The sequence below is a fragment of the Neospora caninum genome, chromosome VIIb (genome assembly GCF_000208865.1).
Source record: "Neospora caninum Liverpool complete genome, chromosome VIIb".
In the NCBI taxonomy this organism is placed as follows: Eukaryota; Apicomplexa; class Conoidasida; order Eucoccidiorida; family Sarcocystidae; genus Neospora; species Neospora caninum.
The window spans coordinates 4,272,117-4,290,495 of record NC_018394.1 but is presented as its reverse complement, the minus strand read 5'-3'; the positions used below and the strand labels follow the sequence as shown (position 1 = coordinate 4,290,495).

Genomic DNA, 18,379 nt, shown 5'->3' with positions numbered 1-18,379 from the left:
TCTTGGTTGAGAAATATGCCGGCAGAGAGGCCAAGGCGAACCGAGTAACGCCGGCACTAAATCCAATTACTAGCAGGCGACCTATGCTTTCTTAGATCTCACGCATACACAGAGGCCAACAGCATAACAGCACTGAGAAGGTCCCCAGAGCGTGTGATCCGAGATCCAGACTATAGAACACAAGTCGAAAAGACTGACGCATGGCCTAGACTGCTGCCCATCGCCTATTCAAATGAACGAATGACGTTCTCTTAACAGCTGTTCCCCCTCTACGGAGATAGTGCAGAAGCAGATTGGTCAGTGGACCCACTTACCGACGATTGGTCCCCAAAGGCGCCGTTCGCTCCGGAGCTTCTTGCCTGCAAAGTAGTACAGCTCGAGACGCCCTCCTAATTTTTTCCTTTTTTTCCCAGCGTGGCGGTACAAACAAACCTGCTTTGGTAGTACAGTTATTTCAGATTGAACTCCACATCACGGATGAAAATAACGAGACCTCCTCATGTTATCCAGCCTCGCGCGAGGGAAGAAACGAGGGAAAGAACTATAGCAGAACGGGGCTCTGAGCTGTGCCTCTTGTTCCTGCTCTGTAGCTGGCTAGTTTAGGCGAGCAAAGCAACGTTGTTCAGGGGTAGCCAGAAGAGTCACTTTTCTCTCAGGGGGGAAGCTGCGACAAGAAATACTTTTGCTTCCAGATGAAAGTAGCATTATTCATCCGACTGCGGAAGGAGTTCAGAAGACGGTGAGAAGTCCTCATTCTCGAGACCAGGTGCTGACAGAATGGGAAGACATGTATCTATTTGCTCTCTCCTGGTTTCTACAATGTGCTGGTTTCTGTTTCGTGGTGTGCCTAGTCGCGCTGCCGTGAAGGGTAGTGGGGATGAAAAGCCAGCGACACGAGAACAAGCACGTTCACCCAATTTCGCCAATCACCTCGATGTCACTCTTGAAGCAGAACGCCTTGCATCTCTCTCGGCAGGAAACGCTGTACAGCCACACAACACATACGCGCCAGCTGTAATCGAGGAAACGCAGGTGAAGAGCCTCGAAACAGGGGTGAAACCGGAGGCATGCAATTCAGTTTGAATCCGCGGCTGTCATCCCTAGGAGCGACAGTGACACGGGCTACGTCTCGCGCCGTGAACGAGAGGAAGCCTTCGTTCGTAGTTCTTACCCGTCATCCACCGCTTATCCACGATCCACTTACACGTTTTCAGCGTCGAAGCCGTCACACCCTTTATTGCAGAAAGTGCCCGCCGTATAGACGGAGCGACCAGGTCGGAGTTCGGACCACCAGGCGCGAGATGATGCTGAACAGCCGGCAAACGTGCCCGGAGGAGGTGCTGGGGAGTGTAATGACGCCTCGGTGGCAAAATGGAGGCAGCGAGAGTAACAGCTCGTGTCAGACGGTAGCACTGCATCCCAATATTGTCGGAGGTCCTGGAACAGACAAAGGAAAAAGCCCGAAAACAACGCAGATTAGCAACATTCTCTGAAGTGCAAAATGTCTCCACCGCGATATGCGGTCAACATGGACGGCGAATAAGTACACAAGGCGTTTCGGCCCAGTTCTTTCACGCCCGTCTACAACCGCGTAGTAAGGGGACTCTCCGCTGCGATCCCTCGAAAGAGACGACGTGGAATTCCCAATCTGGACTAGCTTTCTTTGAGCTGCGCTGTCGCGTTGCTCCGCCTCCCTGTGAAAGGCGCTGCATCGGACCTGCAGAGTATTGGTAATCCAACCCATCGTCGAGGCAGTGAGAGGGAACCAGAAGCAGCGAACGCGCGGGAATCCAGGTCCGATCGATTCCCGCAACTCCTGGAAGTATGCGTTTGTTGCCTGGTGAAAATGCTCTCATTCTCTTAGCGCCCGCCGATGCAGCCGCGTGCGTGCAACGGCGAACGCACGGTTTGCCGGTCGTTTTTCTCCCGTTTGCTTGACAGAGTGAGTACGTCCCAGCTTCTCCGAAGTTAAGCATTCAGTTCCTGCAATTGGCTTATCGAGAGATGAGGTTGCGGTGAGGGTAGAGAGCGAGATTTTAACTCAGCGAGCAATTGTCCTACACCGAACTCCGACAGCATCGATAGACCCTCGGTCACGCGCACTCTTTCTTTGAAGACAACGGCCTAAAGGGCCAGCACCACGGCACATGCAGTCATTTCAACCGAGCGATTGGAAGCGAAGCTAAAAACATGACAATTTCCTGCGAGTACGGGGAACCTCGGTTCTTCTTAATTGATTTACGCGCGACGTTCATAACAGTACGGGCGTCAAGCTACCGCAACCTACTTCTCGAAAGTGGTATGTGTCTGCTCTGACAGGGCGCATGCACGCGGGAGACGGCGGTTTCTCAACCTGGGCGAGAAGACAGTTTGCGGGACGACGGAAAAAAATGGCCAGTCCCTGAGACACTCACTGACGCCTTTTCTTTTTTTCGCCTAAACACCTATTTACATTCGCTCGTCATGTCTGCACAACCCCATTTATCTTCGTCACAGCGTCTAAGTGTCGTGCAACGCTGTGCTCGCACCAGGATCTTCCCACTACTTTGAGGGGGCCATAAAGGACTTCTCTGGCACAATGACGAGAAAAGAAAACACCGTCCCCACGCTCGCGCCACAAACAAAACTTACCCCTTCTGCTCGTAGTCGCGAGGATGCGCCACGATCGCGGATCCCCGAAGGAGTTCATGCACATCTAGCGAGCCGTGGCTATGGGGGTTTTGTCTGCGCTGAGTGTCTACAGTTTTTCTTCCCTGAATTTGAAAGTGAAAACGAGCGAGAGATGCCTATGGGGAGCACTCAGAACGACGACGGCAAGGACGCTCAACTGGCGAAGGGCGCCGAGACCAGAGACCACTCTGCGTCTCCGCGGCGTTTACAAGACAACCCCCAGCCGGCGTTGAGCTCGACCGGTCTCCCCTCTTGTCCACCAGAGTTGAACATGTGTCTGCTCTTTTATTCTCGCCGCCTACGAGACGCTTTGGAAGCTCGTAGGCTGCTGGCTGTGCATCTCCAGCCCTTGCTGTGCAGTCGGAAGAGACTGCGGGCGCAACCCGGCGACGGCCAGGACTACCACCGTCCAGGACCACATGGGAAAAGACAGACTGACTGCGGGTTTGAAGGAGAGATGTTTCTTCTCTCTGCTAGTCAGTCGCGTGCCCTACTCGGTGGGGAGGAGGCGGGGCTGTGCGAGGCGTGTTCAGTTAAAAGCACCACTCGGAACAACCGGAAAGATTCGACTTTTTCTGACCACAACAGGTGTTTCGTCTCAGAAAAAGACGCAGGAGCATGGCTGTCGCAAAGCACCCGTTCCTGCCCCCGGAACTGCGCAAGTGCGTCTTTCCCCGTCCTTTTGACATCCCTTCCTGTTTTATCTTCACCGGCCTTCCCATCGGCTGGGTCGAGTGTACGTGCGAGAAAGGCAGAGGCCGCTCGGTCGCGTGTGTTCCTCGATCTACATCGGAAGGGCTTCTTTGTTCGGGACGGCCTTGCGTATGGCGGCGACTGGCTGCTTTACCCCCTCTCTCCATCTTTATGTCACGCGACAGCTCTCGTGTTCGTCATGGTGGCACCAGAGAACAGAGACTGTTCTCTTCCGCGCGGGTGCTATTCGGGCTCGAACAGAGAAGGAGCGTCGGCCATATCCATTCAGGTTTCCTGTCTCTCGCGTCCACGCCTCGACTCAGAGGCGCAAGGCAGCAAACACAGCCCTGTCGGTGACGAAGCAGACAGCAAGGACCGACGAGTTGCCGATGTTCCATTCGAGTGTACCGGCCTAGACGCCTTTTCGATAGCTCCAGCGTCGTTGGTGCGCATGCATCGGCTGGCGACGGCTGCAAAGAAGGCGGCAATCCTGGCGCTTGTCGAGCTGGGATCTGGAGAACCGCTGTATATCCAGCTGGACCGTATCAAAGAAGACTGAGGAAAGGGTATCGCGAACGGTGTTGCAGGCGAACGCTTGTGTATGGCAGGGGACCGAGAGAAACGGATGCGAACGAGTAAACTGGTTTCAAGTTGGAAGTGAGTTTGCACGCGCCTAGTTTGTCTTGCTGTGGCCAGAGAAGGCGAAGTGCTCTCCGCCCGCACCATGCCGTTCAAACACAAAGTATCTCTGAAGTGGGAAGACTGTGTTCACCCGCTGTGCGTGCAAGACGCGGATCTGAGCGGGAGACGAATTCGGGTCCTCGGGAAGTGAGCGAGTTTGAGAAAGGGCATCTAAATTGTCCAAAACCGACTCGAGCACGCGTTGTGTTCTCCCATGTTGTCTGTTTTCTCTTCTCGACTTCTGTTGGTCTGCGCTTCTCTGTCGTGTCTTGAGCATGCAGGCGTCGGTTCCCGACACACGGACGTGTAACGGTGCCAGGCCTCCGACATTCAACTGCGGTGCCTTCCCGTGACGATCTCAAAAACCGGCTGTCTCATCCAATACGCGCGCTCGTCGGCCAGCAAGTCACGGCGCGCACGCTGCCCGCAGTTTCCATCCGGCGTTTGGTTGGTTCGCACTGCGGCGTGCACGGCTTTTTGTTCTGAACGAGGAATGGAAGAGAACCTTCGGCTGCCTTTCAGGTCATCAACGGGAGGACGCTGGAGCACCTGCATGCGCCAGTCAGTCACGCCTTTGCACGAGGCGACTCTGCAGAACCGCACACTTCAGCCATCCGTCAACCAGTTGGGGCGTAGATCGATCCCCTCATTCGCAACTCTTCCAGTCTCTTTTCTGCAGCGGTAAAAACCGTCCGAGAAAACGAGTCTGCACAAATGTCGGTGGAACGCGCACCGGCTCCCCTTACGCGTCGTTCGGCGGCTATGTTGCTCGAACTGGCCGAGGCTCGGCGCGTGCCGTTGCCTTGGAGAGTCTGAAGGATGAGTGCCGCTCCTTGGTATTGGCGACTCGTGTTGCGAGGACTCAGAGTCAAGCGCCTACCACCCTCGCCACTGCGTGAGACACGTGCTCGGCACGCGTCTCGTCGAAGCGTTGCGTCTCTGCCGGCGCCCCCGACCTGTCTTCCGGCGAGCGCCTGAAGGCCGCGCTCTGACGCCACGGGCGATCCAACTGTTGAAGATGACCCGCCGCTTGAAGTAGCGGGGACGGATGCAGTTGATGACGCAGAACTCTTGTCGGAAACTTCGCGCGGTGCCAGCGGCCGTTTCGGCGGCCGCGCTCCGCCGCAAACATCACTTTCGCTCTGCTCCCAGGTGCTTTGCCGGCTACCCCGATGGGCGCAATCACCACGGGAGTCCACAGACACAGTCTCTGGGCTGTCCAGGGGTTCGGGCCACGGGGCGGAGGGGGATTCCCTGTCTTGAGCGGCGAGGCGCTTTCTCTGCGGTCGCTGAAGGGGAAACGGAGCTCTGTCAGCTGTTCGGCAGTTGCCGTTCGCACTCCTGACGCCTACGTCCTGCGAACTTTGCCGTTTGCGGTGCCCGTGGCAGTGTGTGTGTGCCCGCTTGTCGGGCGCTCGCGCAACGTTTTTCTGTGTCACAAATTCGCGCCGCGATTTCCGGAAGACCTGCGGACCGTCTTGAGCCTGCTCCGAAGTGGGTGGATGAGCTCCCTGCTGTCGTGAAACCGCTTCCGGCAGAGCACTTCGCAACTGCTGGAGATATTGTTCCCGTTCCAGAGTCGCACGTTGTCGCGCCGGTAGCTCCCGTGCAGAGACACGGCTTCTGGGGGGCGGATCTGCTGCGCGCGGCCTATCGGGAGCGTCTGAGTCGCTTCCGCTGGAGCTCGCGCGTGCGTCCCTTCGTTTGTAGGCGCCACTCGCGCTCCTGCCGCTTTCGCGAATGGGGCTCTCTCTTCGAGCGGAGCCTGGCCGACAACATGCCTTTCCTTCGACTGTCCAGCTCCTCCGGGAGGGTCTCCCAGCAGGTTGCGTTTCACCATCTGTCGCTCCGTTCGCCCAGGTGCACTTTGCGCCTCCGGCAGACGCTACGCCACTCTTTGCGTCTCGCCAGGAGCGAGAAAGCCGGCTTTGTACCCCGCTGAGGGAGGCGAAGGCCACGTGCCGACGCGCGCCGAGAGCTGCAAGTGGTTCGCTGGCTGAGAACAGGGGTACGGGGCCGGTATCGCCCCAAGCCAGGACATTGTCGTCAGCGATTCTCACGTACACCGGGATTTTTACACGCTGCTGCCATCCCTTTCCAGTCACGAATCGCAAAACAAGAAGTCCAAACCACTCTCCTGGCGAGTGCCTGGAATCCGCAGTCACCGTCACCAGCACTTTTTGCCCAGGAACTAGGACCGTCTTTGGCTTTATCGTGAGTTCTACTGGGTCAAGATCACGCAGATGCACGTGAACGGACACAGGAGAGTGACTGAGATTGCGGATCTGCACACCAAAGCGATGCTGTGTGCTGCGCACAACTGCGTCCACATGTTGCTGGGGCGGCCGTTGTTTCTCGTGCTCCGATGAAGGAATATGCCGGTGAATCCCCATGTCCAAGAACGCGCCCGGAAACCTGTGCCACACAGGCTTGGCACGCGAGAAAACAAACTTCTCGAGAAGCCACCTATACGCGACAGGATCTGGACACACACTTGGGAGCGCGCGCACATCTCCTTGAGGGAGGGCGAGCAGGAGGTCGCGCGTAGGCAGCTCGGTTTTCGTATTCAGCGGGTACTTGGCAAGAGCGGGGATGTGCGTGTCTCGATACGCATTAAACAGCAGGTTCTTCACCTCCTTGGCGCTGGCGAACCGGCGCATGAAGAGGCGCAGTCTGCCAAAGTACGAGGTAACTCCCGGGATAGAGACCCGCGACACTGCAAGGACTCCCAGTCCAGCAAAGAAAGCAATGAACTCGCCTAGATTCAGCGCCGCTAAGAACGGGTCATGGTGGAGGCGCGCCTCTCGGGGTGCGACTGCGGCCCAGACCTCCTCGACGTGGCGCGTGGAAAGTGCGAACGGAGGTTTGTGGAGCAGCAGATCGAACGCCAGTTTTTTGGCGTCTCGGATCGTGAATTTGCCTTCCGTTACGGAATACGGACTGGCGAAGAAGGAAATCCTACGCTTCGAAGATTGCGAGCTGTCATTTACCAGGTGCTCGTGCAAACGCGAGTAGAAGAGGAAGAGAAGGAGGAGAGGGCCAGGCTCGGGAGCAGTCCCTCCAATCTGTACTCTGCCGACTGGGTACGTCGACAAGTCCACGAATGTCTTCACGGAACACAGTTTGGCCGAGTGGCGAAGAGAGCGTCTCTGAGCTCGTACACAGCGTGCCGAGCGGACGGGAAGGCCGCCCGCTGGATCTTGCTGCACGTCCTCTTGGTCGCCACGTGATCCACAGCCGTCTATTTCAGTCGCTGGAGACGGCGACCGTGTAGGACGCATGCCTGAGTTCAGGAAGGCCGGTGTGTACATAACTTTGTTTGAAGCGACCGATGGGCGAGTTTGCAAGCTCGCCACGCGTACGTTTTTGTGGCGAGGGTCAGAAGATGAGGAAACTCGGCCGACCACGAGAGTCCCGAACTGTGCATACACATCTGTCATATACTTTTGAGATGGCATCTCTCGGTTGGCCGCGTTCGCAGGCTGCACACTCTTGGCGACGGTTTCAGTACCGTCGCTAGTCACCTCCTCCGTTTGAGGGTCGAGAGAACATGAAGGAGGGGAATGCGTGTGTCTGTCTCCAGTGGCAGGAGAAAGGAATTGTCTTCCAGTTCCCTGTCCTCGTCCGTTTGAAGATACCTCGGGTCTCTGCCTCACACCCTCTCTTACCCGGGTTGCCCGCCCCTGCGCACCGACCCCGTTACCGCTCAGCGTTTTCCGTCCTAGTCCGATGAAAGGCAATGCTGGCGCAGCTGTAGCTGGCCGATGTTTGAAATTTTTGTCCTTCTCTTGGGCCTCCTTTGGCAAGAGATGGCCCGAAGAGCGCGCATAAGCGGAGCGGTGCCGGACGGCCTGACCGACGGGAGTAGGGTCTCCCATGGTGATTGACGACTGCTGGAAAGGGGAAGTATCGGTGGCATGGCACCTACGAGACCAAAAGGAAGATATGTGGAGGGGACTGGAAGACTGTTTTGGCGGCAGGTGCTTCCAGCTTCGAAAACGGCCACTGGGACTTTGCGCCCCGAGCAAGCCAGCAGACCAGCTTGGAAGTCGTCAGCCCCAAACCTGGTCCTAGTACATGGTATGCTCAAACCGAGACACAACTGGAAACGAACTGTGTCTATACGGAGCTGTTCAGGAAGAAAGTTGCGACTCTGTGTGCCGCCGAATCTGCCCGAGCTCTGGCCTTAGCTATAACAAGAGCATTCGCTCTATCACGATACCCGAAAATGGGATTTGATGTTAACGAGAGACCATGCGTATTTCCTACACAATAACTACTCACGCGGCGCAAAAGTATCATGAAGAAACGTGAAAAGGATCCAAGAGCAAAGCAGTTTCAACTTGGTGAACTCCTGAAGTCACAGTCAGGGGACGCGCGTCTTGAATGGCAAACACAAGAATGTGTTTACACCCACACACAAAGTGTCACCTCGGTTTTAGAAAGGTTTCACCTCAGACTCAGATGTCCAAGAAATGAAGAAGGAAGGCACAAAGCAAGTTGAGCCGGAGTGGCGAAACCGTACTGCAAGACACGAGTAACGAAATGAAAGCGGTGACTGTCAACTCCACGTGCAGTATGAAGTGGGAAAACAGAGGAAAGACCGAGGGGCGAGCGTTGAGAGGTTAATTCTGAAGGTCTAAGCGGTGAGACCAAGACAAATAAGTGTCGAGAGATGAGACGTGCGGAGACGGAGACTGGCGTTTGGCGACAAAACTTCTCCTCAGACTGGCTGCATGCGCAGGTATCGGGGCCCCTCAAGGGAAAAAGCACCCTTACGTTTGAGAAACGTGGGAATTTCTCTCGTGGTATTCGCTTCCACACCTAACATATTTTCATCTAAAGTGCTTGAGAACTATGGGAAACGCGTGGCTGTTCGTCAGCAGAGGATCTATACCCATGCCCCCCCTTGCCAAATGCGGCTATGCCTCGCCAAGAAAAAGGCAAAATACAGAAAAGTTCCAGTAGAGGCGAAGCGATGCTGCCCGCCACCGCAGTAAACTTGATTCCACCAGTCAGTTTCGCAGAGGGATTGACCTGCCCTAGTGAAAACCCCCGCGGCAGCTCTCTGTTTATTCGATTTGAGGTATACCCATGTGAACACGGAAGATCATCGAATATTTTGGCGGGCAGAGGGGATCAGCGGCGCTGACACCTGTCTGCCGACGACCGACAGTTCAGATCAGGAGTTGCGTACGTATCCGATAGCTTTTTGCCCCCCGAAATAGAAGCGTCTGTTTGGCCACAGTTTACTCGAGCTACGCGCTTAGTACCAGTTAAACGAGTCGAGACCGTGCAAATCCGCTGGCCGAAAATGTCCGCGACGATTGTGGCGCGCTGCCGCGGACTGGTGATGTCCTTCTTGAGACCCGCTACAGGTTTACCGGGTAAACATGGGAATTGAGCGGATTTTTTGAATATGTCGATATGTGTACTTCATTTAGCAAGGGGCAAATGGGTGTCATCCAGTAGCACAAGGCGATGGCATCCATTCACTCTAACGACGTTCGGTTATCTGAGGTAGGGTGTGGAGTCCGAATCGCATGTTTCTTCACGAGGCCACCTCGTCTCGTGCGACAGCTTTGCGGCTCTTTTCCAAAGTTTCGCACGTAGCGGAATCGAGGGTTTCCCTCTGACCTCGTACATCACTCAGGTTGGCGAACGCTGAGTAAAAGGCCTGATCGCGGCGAACTCACGCGCAAAGAACGTGACATGGTGTTAACGCCTCGCCCTCCAGGCCGTTCCTCCGTCACCAATTACACATTTGTTGATACACACCGCCAAAGGTTCTCCACGTACCCTTCCGTAGTTTCCGGCCTGTTCTTTCGGCATCTGGGCGGCAAGTGCTTGTTTTCTCCGTTTCACCAATTATGCGCTCCTGTACGCGACATCGTGTGCCTGTGTTTTTTACTGCCTGCTACTGAGGACAGCTGCTGACCGTTCAGCTGTGCCTGCTGCCCGATGATGCTGGCCGACTCCTCTCAACTTCTTTGCAACACACACTTCCCGTCTCGCCGTGTTGGATTAAAGTATCCTATGACATTAAGGTCATTCCGCAACGGTAACTGTCCTTTCCACAACACTTGGCACACGCTGCATAGCTCGCATTTGCCACTCACGTACCGTAGCAGCAAAGGGTCATGCAGCTTAGGGTAGTGACTGAGTGCGCTCAAAAATCCGTGTTTTCGCCAAGGTAACCCTGACGCTGGCGAGGCGCGTAGCGAGACATCAACGGGCGAGTCTGTGAAGTTTCGCATTCCTTCTTCAGAGCCATATCTTCCCGAGAGTGACAGCCGACATTTTTGTACGTCTGGGATCGCTCGAAACCACGGGCCAGAGAAAAAACACGCATGCTTTCATCTGGCCGCATGCGCGGAAAACATGCAAAGTGTCCCCAGCGCAGCCAGTTACGGATAGAAGAGGATCGAACACCTGGACGGAGTTTCCAAACTCTTCCCGTCCACTAGTGTCTCCATTTCTCTTGAAAACGGTTGCCGCAGTTGCACGCTTCCGTCCCAATCTCGGCCTTCCGCGTGCGCGGTTTCAGCTGTCCTCGCGACGGGCTGAACTGTGTACCTCTCATCCGTTCGATTCGCCCGCCTTTTGTGGCTGTCGATCCTCGCTTGTTTTTGGCGTAGAGACTTTCGAGTTTCCAAGAACATACCGACGCGCCAAGAAATTCTGTTTCAAACACTTTTTTCGTGGGGGTTTCCCGCTCTCGTGGGAGCGTTCGCGAAAGATCGGGGTTATGACCAGGGAATGCTCCGTCCGTTTCCCCGTTCTTTTAGCCTTCCGGCGGCAGATCGCCCGCGCAAGTTTCGCCACTGCATCGTTGTGCAGGCCGACTGGAAAAGTCGCTTGCTTCGGGCGCGCAATACTTTTTTTTTGTCAGTTCTTTTCCGCCCTTCTTTCTGCACTTCCAGGTGAACCCTTTGAGGGTGCCAGCGGTGCTGAGCGTTTTCGTTGGACGCCGAAGTTGGGGCACGGTCCTTGTAACCCTTGGCAGTCTGATGGAATCGTCATAGCAGGCCTGTCGAGCAATCGCAGAATGTCTCGACAGTATTCCTTCGTCCGACTTGGCGAGGTCTGAGGTGTTTCGTTCATCTCCAAAAAGAGCGTCGACGCCGGCAGCAGGAAGCCTCTCTCTCTCTCGGGCACTCTTTCTCGTTCTTGTGTTCGCATTCCGCGCGCCTCTGGCGGTGACCTCAGCTCAAGCCACGCTCAGCGGCTCTGAGAGATTTTCCGCGCAGCGGCTTTCTTTGCTTCGGCTGCCTTCCGCTTTTTTTGGGTGAAAGCGAATCTCCCAGGGAAGGCACTTGACGCGATGGAAGGCAGAGACGACTCCTTCTGTCGCGAGGAGAGTTCGAGAGACGTGGTTCACCTGCATCCGGAGGCTCTCGCTTCCGCGTCGGCCGCATCGCATCCTCTCCCGGGGTCACGAGGGCAAACAGCGGCTGCAACAGACTCGGGAGGCGGAGCGCAAGAGAACCCGCGTTTCCCGATCCTGTCTCACCAACCAGGCGACGTCGATGGATTCAAGAAACCCGCTGTCGCCTCCATTTTTCGAAGTGGAGCTGCGCCGGGGAAACTCGATCAGGAAGGACTCGAGCGACCGTCCACGAGAAGCAAAGGCAAAAAGGCGACGTTCAATTTGCAAGGAAACACCCTTCACGAAATTGCTTCACGGTCCGATCAGAGAAGAGAGGCACAGGCGGACGACACGCGAGACAAAGAGAGAGCGCGCGAGGAGCAACGGCGTTTAATCGGTACGGATGCACTCTTCTTCTGGTGTACGGAAGAAACACGGCAAACGGACGTCGCAAGTCGCGTTCACATCTTCCACCGACGCTGCTGAGAAGTCCCACAGATATCGAACCCGTTTCTCTTCACCCGCCCTGGTCTGCACGTGCTGTGTGTCGCCGTTCGTACACACGTCTCAGTTTTTAAAGAGAGGCGCCCGCCTTTCTGCTATTCGCACTCTTTTAGGATGGCGCGTGTGTCACTCACTGGTCATAGCAGAGGTTTTCCGAACCTAGGGGCCGTTTTGCCTTCCCTCCTCTCTCTGCGGGTCCTCTGGATAGCTGACTGTTTGGGCTTTTCTCTCAGACGCCAGTGAGGGACACTACCAGTTGGTGGGGGAACTTCTCTCTGCGCGCCGGGGAATGCTCAGCGGACGCTCGGGTCGCGAGGGCCGCCGGCGCCGCTTCCACAGGACCGTTCTTGGCCGTTGTGTTTCGGCGCGCCTCGGTGCATTTCCACAGAGCGGCAGCTGCGGTTTCAGAAGGCCTGCGACAGCGCCCGGTATCTCGTTCAGTGCCGCATCATTCTCCACAACATCGCCCCGTCGGGCCGAGAGCCTGGCGCTGAAGCGGGCGGAAAGAGAGACGCACAAGAGCGGCGCCTTCTGCAAGGCACGAGTCCGGAGAAATCTCGGAAAACCGAGTTCCTCGAGATCGCCCACCAGCCTGCCCCAGGAGAAGCAGACGTGTTAGGAGAGGAAGGAGAAGAGGAGACGACCTTCCTTCTTCGCAGCATTGTCGGTTTCTTGAAGCCGGAAGAGCTCAGCGACGTCGCGCTGGAACGGGAGTCGCTCGGGAAATGCGGATTCTTCCTGTGCACGCAGCAGATGCCCACTGGCGCTCAGAAACGCGGGTAGGTGACCACGGAAATTGCGAAAGTTGCCGAGCGTTGCGTGTTCAATGGCGCCGTGAAGCTCTGGGCACAGGGGCCCGAGATGTGTTGCGGACGGTGCCTGGGGGTTTGCGACTATCGAATCTGCATTTGGCTCGTTCCCGTTGCGGGTTTCGTGCGTTCTCGCGTGTGTTAACTGTCTCCTCCCCTCACCTCTAGTGTCGTCTTCGCCATGTGCCCGCGTCTTTCGCCGGAGAGTGGTTCCAGAAACATCCTGCCGCGTTTTCACTCTCTTTCGCCTTCAAGAGCTGTTTGGCGAGGCGGCGTGCCTCAGAAGGAACAGGAAGCTGCATGCATGCATGTCCGTGTGCATGCACACGACATACCAGCTGGCCCCGATGGGCTGGGTGGTTCCTGCGTCGCCGCTGTTTGATGCAGGCAAACTGTTCACTGGCCGGGAAGTCCTGTCTGTCCCTCGTTGTTGATGTAATCCACTATCTCCCGAGTCCATAGACTCATACACTTCTGCATTTACACGTAAAGTCAATGGAATCGTAACGAATCCGCTGGTAGATCTTTTTTTCATTCGTGCTGACTCTCAGGCGCCTGTCTTTGGTGCGGCGATGGCGACTGGATCACAGACTGATTCGCGTGGCAGACGAAGACGATCTTCTTCTCTTTTGTAGCAAAGAATGCTACCACCGGCAGAAGGAACTTCAAGGTCTTCAAAGGGAAGAGCATCTCTACACTCGTCCCTTTGTGCAGCAGTGGGTGTCCCGCGTCTCGAGCCGATGCCGGCGAGACAGCTGGAGAGATGTCGCAGATCCAGGTGTTTGTGCACTTGCGCTCGCTTCTGTGTCTTCTCCGGATTCTGCCCGGCCTGCAGAGGGCGAGAAACCGAGTTCGTCGGTCGGTGCTGAAGACCGGCAAACGTCTGTGGAAAGCCATCGTTTCGCGTGTGAAGAAGACAGCCCTGCAGCGGGCGCCGCCCAGAGCCTCAGCACAGGACGGGAGTGTCTTGAGCAGGAGCGTCGTGGAGGGAGCAGTGCTCCGAAGCCGCAAGGTGTCTCGTGCAGTGCAGCGCATGCAACCAAGGGGGACTCCGCGACATCGCTGGGGACGGACGGAGATGAAAGAGCGGATCGGGTTGAAGACACGAAGGAACCGGTGCACGAGGGCACGCTGCCACAGACTCGCGACCTGACAGAGCCGCAGAGGGAGAGAAAGACAGAGGAAATCCAATCCGAGCAGTCAACGAAGACGGCACATGCCATACGGGTAACCGTTGAAGAGGAAGAAGAGAGCTCGCAGGACGAGAGAGCGGAAGCCTCGGAGGTCGAGGGCGAGGAGGCGAACCCGACAGACGCCAGGTCAAGCCGTCCGGCCACTCATGCTCTGTTTCCTTCGCGGGAGCGCGTTTTTGCACCAGGCGTGTCTGATGACTATCCGGAGCAAGGAGCTGCCTCTCGGGCAGATAAAAGAACCGAGCTGACGCATTCTCAAGGACATCTCGACAAAGAGGAGAGGCCGACGCAGGCAGACCGCCTCTTGATTCTGCAGTGGGGCTCCCAACGAGGCGCTGCTGGTTTCGCGGATCCGGTGGTGCGCTTTGACTACGCAGAGGCCGAGGGCGCGAAGGATCTCCCTTTGGACAGCTCATCCGACCAATCTGTTTCTTCCGAACGGGGGCCCAGGGAAGGTCTGATGTCGACAGGCCGACTGCGCGAGGGAATCAGACAGCCCCGGGAAGAAGACTCGCCTTGCCAAGAGGACGTTGGTTCCGGCGGTGGAAACCAAGGCGGGAACCGGACCGCGGCACGCGTGTTGGGGAGTCCCGGGTGTACGTCCAGTGCAGGCCGGGAATGCGGCTTTCCAGCTGAGGCCAGCAGCGCGTCGGAGCGCGGAAAAACTGGCGGAGCGCAGGGAACCACCACGGTGGACTTGTCACGGGGGATGCTTCGGGCCTCGACAGCAGACGCATCCGGCAACGCCGCGTGTGGGCTGCCTGAGGAAATGCGGAAAGCCGAAGATGCACAAGTGCCGCCTGGCAGTAGGGCGCCGAGGACGAGCGATGTCGACTCTGCCAGTGGACGGGGGGAGTGGGAAGAAGGGGAACCTGAGGATGAACTTGAGGATGGATTTGGACTCGCCACAGACCTTAACGAGTTCCTCGATCTCACAGACGACGACACTGATCGGCCTGACACCGTGTCTCCTGACGTGGGCGGACCGCGCGCCGGTCCCGTTTGCAGCTCTCAGCAGGACGAGCAGCGTCACGGCGAGCGCGGGAAAGTCTCGCGCCCACCTCACACGAACGAACCGCCCACGCAGAGCCCCCGGGGAGGTTCCCGACGCGTTCCCCCAGGCAGGCAGAGCGTTAAGGCCGAGCTCCAAGAGGCGTACGGCCGCCTGTCGGACCTGTCGGTGGTCTGGGACCTGCTCGGCAACTGGAGCAGGAACGAAACGCGAGAGTTCTTGCTGCGGCTTCACGGATTGACAGATTTCTCTCGGAGCGGAGTGGGAGGCGGCGACCCGGCACTCTCCTCCTTTCGTCCGGCGAGCGCTTCGCCGGAGGGGCTGGAAGTTCTTGCAGGCGACACCGCGACTGCACCAATCGCGGCCACCGCGGAGGACATTCAACGCATCGAACAGCTGGTCCAGGCTCTGCTTCGGGTTCTGCCCCGGAATCTTGCCCAGCATCGGCGGCATATTGTGGATCTCTGCAGAACCTTCCGCATTCAAAGAGTAAGTCAAAACGGTGCACGCTGGCGAACAGTTTAACAGGGAGACGGCACAGGCGGCAGTGTGCGCGGATCCAGGCGGTTTCGACCACGCATTGGTTTTTGAGTTCTTCAGCAGACCGGAAACAGCAGTGCCGGGAAACCGTGGCCTGAGGACCCGTGGGCAGTAGCGCTAAGCTGGGCTTGAGAGTAGCCTTGCTTTTGACACGGCGCTCAGGAATCAGGGGTTAGGTCTGTCTACAGGCAGACTGCTTCGCTAGTCATCCGAACTGCGTGATGTTTTCATTTCCCCTCGAGGCATGCTCTCCTGGTCTCAGCCCCAAGCGCATGGAATGCAGAGGCAGTGCTTGGGACGGCAGTCTGGCTTCGCGATGGACTGGCGGTGTCTGTGCACGTTCGATGAGGAAGTTTCGTCTTCACGTTTCTGCGCATCCAATTCTGAGAGTCGGAGGCAGTGCACCAACTAGTGAGATCTGTGAATGCTGCGCTCTCCTTGCAGGCAGCACCTCCGCTGCAGCCTTCCTGTTGTCGAGCATTTGTGGCGGTTGTTCTGATTGCGCTGCAATGTTGTTGTTGGACGTCGTCCTCTTCGGACCCACCAGCCCGGCCAGGTGCGGGGACGCCGAGCCCCCGCGAGGGACAGAGAGATGACTCGCCCACGAAGAACGTCGTCGCAAACATCGCGGCGGTCAAAAGCTGGCTGGGCACTCAAGGCCAGGCCGGCGATGACGAAGGCCTGCGGGAGTTCATCCTGGATGCAGTTTTCGACGCAGCGTCAAAACCCGCGGACGCGACGCGCGGAGAAGACAGGAGAGCAGCTTTGCGTCCTTCCAATGGCCACAGTGGTCAGCGACCCGAGCCGCACGGATGCACTGGAAACGGGCAAATGACTCTCGAGGCTGCGGCGCCGCGAGGAACTTCGGTCCCTCTCGGTGCTTCTGGAGAGCCGGAGCGGAACTCGGCGTTCCCGGCTGGTGAAAACGACGTCATTGGGCGCTCAGGAAGGGCTGGACGATCTCGAGACTCGCTCGCCGCTAGTAGACCAGAGCGCAGAACCCGATCCCTTTTTTTTGACCAGACAGCTGTGTGGGCGTGGCTCGGACAGAGCCTTGATGTGCTGGTGAATCCGTTGACAGATGCTTGAACTGTGATGTCTCCAGAGGCGACAGACTTGGGGATAGAGAAACTCCAGCGCTAGACTTTGTCAATCACTGCCGGTTTTGCGACAGACTTCCGGCTGTGACGGGCGGACGACCTAAAGCTGCCGCAACCCCATACTCGATGCAAGCAGCCTGCGACGTCACCATAGCGCACGAGTGTTCAAACGGAGTCTCACGCCTTTTGTTACCATGGCTCTGTTCACTTCTCGCCTTTTGTTACCATGGCTCTGTTCACTTCTCGCCTTTTGTTACCACGGCTCTGTTCACTTTTGTGCTGATTCGCGGACTGTAATCGCCTCAGACAGATACAGGTTGCCCCCACTGGCAACGCTTTGGACCGAACCCGCTCACCGGCGTTCGTGTTGGGAAATGCGCGTAAAAAAGGCGCGTAATCAGGACTTCTCGTGTTGGGTGTTCGGACTGAGTGCCTGCAACTCTTTACGAGAGCAGCCAGTCGTGTTCCCAAAGTGTGCCACGCTCACAGTGTGTGCTGTCTTGGCTGCGACTGTTTTTGACTTGTGTCACTTCACTCGCACACGGACAGAGCCTCTCCTGCACGGGACAAAATGACGGTCCAGAAGGAGAGTGCGTCTAGCTTTTGCTTCGAGAGCCGTGCATGTCACGATTTTCCGCTAGGATCACCTTCTGCAAAAAGGGGTTTGGTACCCACATTTTCGCCTTTGGCGTTTTGGCCGAGGGTGCACGGTCCTCCAGGAAACGCACACGCGCTCACAGTGTCTAAAAAAACAATATCGCTGTGAGGTGGATCCAAGAAAAACCTTGTTGCAACACCAGAGCCAATACCGCCACTTGCAGCGTCTCCGTGTACTGCCCAGATTTTCGAACTTCTTCCGGTTCTTCGGCTTTCCTGATTGTAGGGTCAAGCGCTACCGTCGCTGATGTTTCTGGGAGTGACTCGTGGAATTTCTCCGGCCAAGTACACACCGGGACCCGTCAACAGACAGACGAGTGGGGAGAGTCAGGATAGACCTTTCTGTGAAAAGGGACTGGCTACGATGACACGTAGCAGCGAGATACCCAGCACGCATCGGGTGGCCAGATTCCACGATGCGCCATGGCGCAGGAGTGATTTAAGGGACCATTGCTCCCGTCATCGCGGTTCTCTAGTTCCCTTTTTTTAATTTCCTTCACAATCAGCTTCTGGTTTCTGTGTGTCTTCCGGCTTTCACAAAAAACACCTCTTCAAACATGTTTACGACCGGAGGGGCGGGGCTGTTCTGTCGATGCGTCTCTCATCTTTAAATGCCGACCAGGTTATATTTTTCGTTCGGATCAAGAGCCCCCAAAATGCCGCCAACGCGCTCTTTTCAGTATACTGAAGCGCCGAGAGATTTACCTCCTCTGAGGCGCACCCCGCAGCCGCACGCCTACAAAGTTTGTCGCATGCCTGTCTCCATGGCCCAACCCGACAGTTGCACAGGGGACCCCAGGGGACCGCCGCGAACGGGCATTTCCCACTTTCCGCTGTCTCGCTTCGTTCCCCTGATCGTCGCTACATCAGCCCTTGCCTCCCCACGCTCTCCTGGAAAGTTGTGTTTCCCTAAATGGTGTGCAGCTTTTCGATCGAGTGTTGTGACGAGCAGGCCGCACCGGGCCTCCCGAGTCGAAGGCAAAATGCGTTCGAGCTCCCTGGGCGGAGCACCTTCCTTTCCCTGAGAGGCAGCAGCCACTGGACTTCCTCCAGCAACGCTTGCCGCCTTTATTCCCCCCTCAATCCCGCAGCGTTTAACGCTGGACGGTTTCTTCTGCCGAGCGTTCCGTTCTTCGGGGGCACCCAGGACA

General features: G+C 56.9%; 2 protein-coding genes across 2 annotated transcripts; one reads left to right on the top strand and one right to left on the bottom strand.

Annotated features, from left to right (window-relative positions):
* Nucleotides 1–704: 704 nt before the first annotated feature.
* NCLIV_029200 (conserved hypothetical protein) lies at nucleotides 705–7,922 on the bottom strand (the record flags this gene model as incomplete). Its single annotated transcript, XM_003883115.1, has 5 exons — nucleotides 705–769; nucleotides 1,205–1,437; nucleotides 2,632–2,753; nucleotides 4,791–7,193; nucleotides 7,713–7,922. 5 exons carry the CDS (start codon nucleotides 7,920–7,922, stop codon nucleotides 705–707), a joined length of 3,033 nt encoding a protein of 1,010 aa, XP_003883164.1.
* Nucleotides 7,923–11,368: 3,446 nt separating this feature from the next.
* On the top strand, nucleotides 11,369–16,560 carry NCLIV_029190 (conserved hypothetical protein; the record flags this gene model as incomplete). The annotated part of the gene is made up of 4 exons (XM_003883114.1): nucleotides 11,369–11,810; nucleotides 12,306–12,696; nucleotides 13,278–15,420; nucleotides 15,916–16,560. The coding sequence occupies 4 exons, from the start codon at nucleotides 11,369–11,371 to the stop codon at nucleotides 16,558–16,560; spliced, it is 3,621 nt and encodes a 1,206-aa protein (XP_003883163.1).
* Nucleotides 16,561–18,379: the final 1,819 nt, after the last annotated feature.